The sequence below is a fragment of the Symphodus melops genome (genome assembly GCF_947650265.1).
Source record: "Symphodus melops genome assembly, chromosome: 1".
Taxonomy (NCBI): domain Eukaryota; kingdom Metazoa; phylum Chordata; class Actinopteri; order Labriformes; family Labridae; genus Symphodus; species Symphodus melops.
Window position 1 is genome coordinate 36792815 of NC_136691.1, and position 8069 is coordinate 36800883.

At 41.5% G+C, this 8069-nt stretch overlaps 2 protein-coding genes across 2 annotated transcripts; both read left to right on the forward strand.

Moving 5' to 3' along the window:
- Window positions 1-869: 869 nt before the first annotated feature.
- Window positions 870-1996, forward strand: LOC306823165 (immediate early response gene 5-like protein). The gene has a single exon (XM_079342560.1). The coding sequence runs from the start codon at window positions 1047-1049 to the stop codon at window positions 1923-1925; it is 879 nt and encodes a 292-aa protein (XP_079198686.1). The 5' UTR covers window positions 870-1046; the 3' UTR covers window positions 1926-1996.
- Window positions 1997-2699: 703 nt separating this feature from the next.
- LOC306841099 (carnitine O-acetyltransferase-like) lies at window positions 2700-7978 on the forward strand. Its single transcript, XM_079370759.1, has 14 exons — window positions 2700-2888; window positions 4164-4433; window positions 4577-4695; window positions 5218-5271; window positions 5377-5542; window positions 5688-5862; window positions 5970-6148; window positions 6238-6338; window positions 6423-6542; window positions 6639-6761; window positions 6856-6991; window positions 7082-7144; window positions 7239-7376; window positions 7477-7978. The coding sequence occupies exons 1-14, from the start codon at window positions 2862-2864 to the stop codon at window positions 7690-7692; spliced, it is 1887 nt and encodes a 628-aa protein (XP_079226885.1). The 5' UTR covers window positions 2700-2861; the 3' UTR covers window positions 7693-7978.
- The last annotated feature ends 91 nt before the right edge of the window (window positions 7979-8069 follow it).

Sequence of the window (8069 nt, forward strand, 5' to 3'; positions counted from 1 at the left end):
ATAGAACTTCAAATAACTCATAACACGAAATTCACAGGAACAGTTTTGCCAAACCATAGATATCAAATAGACATCATGTAATTATGTTATTATGTAATTTAATAAAGCTTTATATGCAATTGCTTATTTAATTATCTTCTATCCCTCAACTTTGTTCTATTTTAACCTACTTTACCGAACTTCTTATCGTTCAACTAAATGCAATTCAATTCATTTGCATTATGTATTACTCTGTGCTATTCCATTTCCTTCATGTATTTTCTATCCTATGCAACTCTCTGGTATATACACATATATATATATTTAACTCTCGGATGTTCTATACTTCTCAGTTTTATCATACTACTTTAGTATTGTTGTTTTGTTATGTTGTCAACCATACATACATGTGTTTATTACCTACTTGCACCACAATTATTTAATTTGTAACAGTTATAGACTAGTGCACACACTGGTCCGTTTCTTAGACAAGTTAACAGAAATGTGGACATATCCCCAAAGCACTATGTTCTATTCTATTTTATTCTTTCATACTCTAACAAAACATGAGCTCTGCTCTGTTTTTATATTTTCCGTAGCCTATCACTAAAGTACATTATATAAAAAATAATTCCACAACTTCCTATCACTTTCCATTTCTTCTCTTCTCTTTGCATCTCTTCTCTTTGCATTGCTTCTTTTCTCTTACTTTCTAATACGAACACTAATTTGGATGATTTTTTTTCCGCACTGGGGTTTAAAAAGCTCAGAACACATTTAGTGAAATGCAGCATGCCAGCTCCTACGTGCATTCTGAATGAGGCTAGTAGTGACATTTGCGTATAACAGAAGCACCCTCCTCCCTCCCATTGGACAGTGTGTACGTGAGGGCGTGGCAAGGAAAGATGAGAGTTGCAAATCCATGCCCTTACTGGGAAGACATGGAGCGCTATGGACACAGTCTACACGAATGAAGTAGGGATCTCAACTAGAAACATTAATATTTCTCCAGTGAGTGAAACTAACGTTTTGAGAGACAGAGTAAAGAAAGGGTGGCCCGGTTGAGGATGGAGTGTGCATTTGACGCACAGAATCTGATCTCCATTTCTTTGAGGAAAATCCAAAGCTCCAGGACGCAGAGAGGAGGCATCAAGCTCCACAAGAACTTACTGGTAACGTACGTACTGAGAAATGCCAGGCAGTTTTATATGAGCAAAAACTTATCGCAAACGCAGAGGACGCACCACTATGGGGACGGAGATGCAGTCCGCGGTCGGAACGAATATCTTGAATTGACTGGGAGCTTAACGGAGTTGGCCGATGACTTCTACTGCAACTTTAACGGGGTTGAGTCGGACACTTGGCACTGCGGAGCGCACCAGTCTATCGGCCAGCATGCAGAGGTGGCGCACCAAGACGCATCTGCCTGCGCAATGGTTCCACAAAGTGACTCTGAACTGATGGTGTCGGAAGCCTGTTGGAGTTGTGCAGACAAATCCTCGTGGGACTTACCTGTCCTAAACGCACAAGCCAACCAAAAGACTGTTCTGGACTTGGACACGCATGTAGTGACGACTGTCACGAATGGATACTTTCACTCAGACTGTTGCGCACAGTCAAAACAGCCGCAGGGCGCGCAGTGCTACAGTAAGAAGCGAAAGATGGACACAAGTTATTATGTTGTTGATCCAGAGTTTTACTTGCCAGACTTTGGGCCATTGCCATGTAAAAGGATGAGGACTGATGATGATTCACATTCAGAACCGGAGCAGTTGGACAGCACAAACATCTCCAACCTGATTTCAGTATTGGGCTCAGGTGGACTATCTGAGTTTGTGAGTTGGCAGCAGACGGACCTTGAGCAAATAATTGCAGCTCAAGCTATTTGTTTGAAACATACACTGTTAACAGGCAGCGGCTGGACCAGAGCTATTGAAGCATTTTGATTTGAATGATTGTTTTTCTTTGTACTGTTTTATTTCATTGCCTTTAAATAAACCATGACACGACTGCAATTCACCCTCGAGTGTGTTATTAAAAAATGTGTTTCAAATGTGATAATATAGAGCAATTGTGTTCGTTTCAGGGAACTTTAGCTCAATGAGTCCTCATGCTTGAACCTATTTTCCTCACAGACCTCTAATTAATTATACATTTAATTTAAACAATGTTATCTGGTGATTTCGTTTCAAGGTACTGGGGTATGTCTTTGGTTTGTATTTCCTGAAGAAATAAGTTGACACTGTGTCTCTGGATAGATGTTGGAAGAGCTCCATCATGTGGCCGAAAAGATCTGTACAGCCTCATGCACGAGATCAACGCGGAATATTCGCTTGTAGGCCTATGTATATTACTTATTTCAGGGCCTTCTTTTTTTATATGAATCAATAAATGTAAAAAAAAATTAAGAAATTGATGCACTGGCTTTACATTGCTTATCAAATCCTTCAAGCAATTATATAGCTATACACTTCTGTGTGCAAAAGAGGAGGGTTATTCTAGGGGCTTTAGTGTCTGTATTTCTTTGCAAATGTGACGCGCCTTCTGCAAAATACTTGGTAATTAAACCCTATAAAATACTACTCTCTTGAATATATTGCATCAATAAAGATGGGGTGGATAAAATTACGCACACTATTATTGCTGTTAAAACTTGTGTTCCGTAGTCTGAGAGATGCAGGCACGGGCACGTTGGCAACCAAACTCAATTTGGAAAATCAGGAATTTTAGAGAGGAGCGCTCGCTTGCTCTTCCTCGGTGGTCCGAGAGGGGCGGATGGCTCAGAATAGACAGTGTGCTTGTCCTTGAGACATGACAGCCCGAAGGTTTCCCCATCTATATTCCCGGGACAGTCAAGTACTTTAGCGCGTCAGTGGGACAAGATGTTTGGTGTCTTTGTCAGAGCCGCGGTGAGTCTGTTGTCTTTCATTCAACATGTATTTTAAATGCGCAACAAGAAACGCAGTAACGTAACGTTTGGTTTTACGGCACCAGACTGGGTGAAGGGGGTGGGGCGCTGTGTAGGACAACAACAATGTCAATATATTATGTTAGAATAAAACTTGCGTTTTACCCCTGCACCATGCCACATGTCTTTGCAGTGGTTGCCTTGCCATTAAGAGCGTGTTAAAGCTGCATCCAATGATAACATCTTGCAGACACTTAGCCTAGCATACCGTTAGCTTAATGCTCATGCTGCAATAAAAGCCTGTTGGAAAACTATCTTGGTTGTTGCTGACAATAAACGTTTCTTTCTCAATATCACCACGTACATCATCATACATGTCATTATGCATGTATTGTTAAGAACAGCGAACAGTGCAGCAAACAACTTGTGATAATATTTTGAAAAGGCGTACCGGAAACTGTGTGAAATCCTCGCGTGAGTTTGACACATCTGCAGGATGCCAATGTTAACCTTTTCTGAAATCCCTGTGTGACTTCATTTTTAATTATGAAAGTGCAATTTGTGGGGATGCCCTCATACACATTTTCTCAGTATGAAATCGCGATATCTAGACCATTAAATATTTGTATTTTATTACCATTGTTTAGTTAGATGAAGGCAGAGACATACTTGTTGCTTTCAGTGCGTTTGTTTAAGCTCGGTTTCCAAAGGTTAAACTGTGACAACCTTCTATTTATAAGCTGCCAGCGCCATTACCAGCATGTACGAACGAACACTATAAGTGCTCTGCTTTTGGTGTCAACTTTCACAGACCCAGTCACCTTACTGCAAAGTTTGTGACTTTGTAAACAAATGATCAGTTCGCAAAATGTAATCCTGTTCTTTCTTAAACCCACTGAGTAACCTAGTATATTAGGATTCATTTGCACACATAGAACATTGAATCACATTTTGACACCTGGAATTTACAGTTCTTTAATAAAGACATAATTATAGAATTTGGGAAATTTTGAATTTTACAATTAAACATTATAACTCTTGCAAGGAGTTATTAGCTAGTTATTAGACGAACTGCACTTAACTGATGCCTCTTATACGACTTACCAAAGCAAACAAGACCATGATTGAGAAGACCGACTCTTTTGTAGTTATTTTTGTGTCTTCAGCAGCTACCAACAATATACTCACCATATCTTTAAAAATGAACATGACTTTTTCCCTGTGTAATCTCTACTAGCAGAGGAGAGTTTGTGCCTGATAAGATTATATATTCCAGGTGCGGCCTGGCATGGTGCGGCCGTGTCGCCTGGTCAGACCAGTGACCCAGGTCCCGGAGAGGTCCCTGGGGCACCAGGAAGGTTTACCTAAGCTGCCTGTGCCGCCCTTGAAGAAGACATTTGAGCGATACCTGGCTGCTCTGGAGCCCATCGTAAGTGAAGAGGAGCTGGAACACACTCGGCAGCTGGTGGAGGAGTTCTTAAAGGGTGGTGTGGGGGAAAGGCTGCAGAAAGGCCTGGAGCGACGGGCACGCAAGACAGACAACTGGGTAAATATCTGGGTTTCTGAACATTTGGGTGTGTTGGACTTCCTTGTCGAATCTGCCTTAGAGATTGCAATCTACACGAGCCCTGGAGAAATAAACAGAAGCACAAGATGTCATGCTTACTGACTATTGCTGTGTTTGTGAAGCTGACAGAATGGTGGATGCAGACAGCCTTTCTAGACTGTCGTATGCCGGTGGCAGTCTACACAAGCCCCGGAGTTGTCCTGCCTCGCATGCACTTCCAAGATCGTCAAGGACAGATGAGGTACGAAACCAGAATCTATCATTAAAGCTGTTCATCTGTGAAACAAAGCTTTACAAATGGACATTTAAAAAAAGTGCTGGAACTTGTAAAGTGGGCTCCGTGCTTCTTTAATTCTCAAAATATCATTTTTATAAAACTTGGCCTATTGTAAGAAAACTCCTGAAGTTGTTTCCAAAATCTGTGTTTTATACACAAGTGTTTTATTCACTATGAAGCTGGAGTTCTAGGCCGACCTTTGTGCAGGCTTCTTACACATGCTGCCTATTTAAAGCCCTATGGCTGCTCACAACATTGCTCAGCTGTTTTTGGCTTCTATGACCCATTGGATATGCAGTGAAGAGGGCAACCCCATGGAGAGTTATTCTGGTGAGGACAGTGATTGAGATGAAGGTGTGCTGTGTGAAAATGTCTCGATTTGTTGTTTTCAGTGCACACAACATGTTGCACAGTGACATAACAACATGCATAAACTATACATTTAGCAAATACTTGTTATGAACGCAAGCTTGTCCCGCTGTGCAGGTTTGCTGCCAAACTGATTGCTGGAGTTTTGGACTTTAAAAAAATGATTGACACGTGAGTTGGACCCTAACTTTAGCACCAATTGTAACCGAAGTCTCATTATCAATATGACATCATTCAGCATACAACCAATGGTTAATTTGCTGTGTTGTGTCACAGTGAAACCCTGCCTGTAGAGTACCTGAGTGGGCAGCCGCTGTGTATGGAACAGTACTACCAGATCCTTTCCTCGTGTCGAATCCCTGGTCCAAAGAGAGACACCGTCATAAATCACGCCATCGGGAATATACCTCCTACTCATATCACTGTGGTCCACAACTTCCAGGTATTTTAGAATGCACTTTCTTGTGCTTCTCTTTAGCAGAGCATTACAATAAATGATTACTTAAAAAAAATTGTATTTTAATTTGTGCAGCTAAAGAAACAGTTGATCTGTGGCTGATCTAACCTGATCTTGCTCCTCCCCTCAGTTCTTTGTCCTGGACGTTTACAACAGCGATGGCACCCCGCTCACAGTTGACCAGCTGTACATGCAGCTGGAGAAGATCTGGAACTCCTCTTTGCAGACTAATAAGGAACCTGTTGGCATTCTTACATCACAGCACCGCAACACCTGGGGAAAAGCTTACAACAATCTCTTGAAGGGTGAGTAGAGAAGAGTTGCTCAGTGTCTTCCTCAGCACAAGAAGAAATTGGAGAAACTTCTTAATGGGAACATTTGATCTTTTAAGTCATTGTATTTTTCTTCTCAGATAAGACGAATAAAGAGTCCGTTCGTGCCATCCAGAAAAGCATCTTCACAGTGTGTCTGGACGCCCCAATGCCACGTGTGTCAGATGAGATGTATCAGAGCCGTGTGGCTGCTCAGATGCTGCACGGGGGAGGAGCTCGCTGGAACAGCGGCAATCGCTGGTTTGACAAGACATTACAGGTCAGTCTGCAGAGAAATGACTTCACATTTGAAACTTAAAAATGCACTCCGGTGGTTGAGAATTTAAATATTCCCTCAATCCTCCTCAGTTCATTGTCGGTGAAGATGGTACATGTGGACTGGTGTATGAACATGCACCTGCTGAGGGTCCACCCATTGTTTTTCTTATCGATTATGTTGTGAGATACATGTAAGTTGTCCTGATATTTTTTTGACTGTTTTCCAGGTGGTTTAATGAACTGAAATGACAAAGTGTTTTATATTTTCTCACCAGGTGTAAAAGTGAGATGGTTCGCTCTCCCATGGTTCCACTGGCCATGCCTCAGAAACTACGATTCAACATTACACCTGAGATCAAGAGAGACATTGAGAATGCAAAGCAAAATATGAATATGTATGCTTTATCTGGCTTTATTTAATATGATCGGCTCATTTTTGATGAAAGACATTTCACTTGACTTGTTTTTTTTTTTTTTGTTTCTTTTGTTAGAATGGTACATGACTTGGATGTTAAGGTGTTGTTGTTTTCTCATTATGGGAAGAATGTGCCAAAGCAACATAAGCTGAGCCCAGATGCCTTTGTGCAGATGGCTTTTCAACTTGCTTACTTCAGGTAAGAAATAACTTATACTTAATTAAAAAAGTAATGATGAAGTTTAGTGTGTTTCATCGTACAGTATATCATGTGTGCTGTTTTTGCATTCCAGGATGTATAATACCTGCTGCTCAACATATGAGGGTGCATCATTACGAATGTTCCAATATGGCAGAACAGATGCCATCCGTGCAACTACTGTGGAGTCTTTTAAATTTGTCCAGGCAATGCAGGACCCAAATAAAAAGGTAATGTAAAACCATAAAAATGTTCTCAATAAATGTAGAAAGTAAGGCCTGTAAGCTTTTCCGACTCAAGTGTAAATACTTTCTCGACAGAATACAGAGAGGCTGGAGCTGCTGCAGAAGGCCGTTCAGAAACACAAGGAAAACACGTACAATGTGAGAGCTGGAATTGCCCAAGAAAGACATTCATAAATTATCTATGATACTTTCTGATTATTCGTAGGGATTCATATTTAAATACCATTTTTAGGCAATTCATGGACAGGCCATCGACAGGCATCTCCTGGGGCTGAAGATGCTGAGTATCGAAGATCTGACCTCCATGCCTGAGATATTCATGGACACCTCTTTTGCTGTGGCTCAGCATTACAATCTCTCCACAAGCCAGGTATTCTTTTATTTCAGAAAATCTACACTCTGTTTATCCCGAGCATGTGATCTTTGGTAATCATGTTTGTCTGTGTGTTTGCCCTCGTCTACATGTCCAGGTTGGCTCCAAGACAGACTGTGTGATGTGCTTTGGTCCAATGGTGCCAGATGGCTATGGAGTGTGTTACAATCCCATGGATGAGCACATCAACATCGCCATCACGGCCTTCAACAGCTGTGAGGAGACTCACGCTGCCAAGTTTTCCCAGGCTGTTGAGGACGCTCTGTTGGACATGAGAGCTCTGCTTGAAGACACAGCCACTGCCAAGCAGTGATCCCTCACAGGAGCTTGGCTGGGTGATTGTGTCCCTGCGGGCTGTATGGGAGCTGCAACCGAACTGGTGCCGGAGTCGCTGGCAGATTGCCATGCCATGATGACGTCGATGTACAATGTACTGAGCTGCTGGAGCGGATGGGAAACTAGTTATGAAAGGGTTTTGGGAAGAACAATGTTTGACTTTTAGTGCCCTGCCTTTGTGAGGAGAAGAAATTGCCTATGGTGGAGATTCTATATTTTAATATATTGTGTTATATAAATATATTATAAACTTTAAATGAAGACGACTTTCTGATTGTGATAGTATCAAAATGTTTTTTTTTCTTATTCCTGGTGTAGTCTTCAAAAAGATACCATCCTAGCTTGACTGACGAA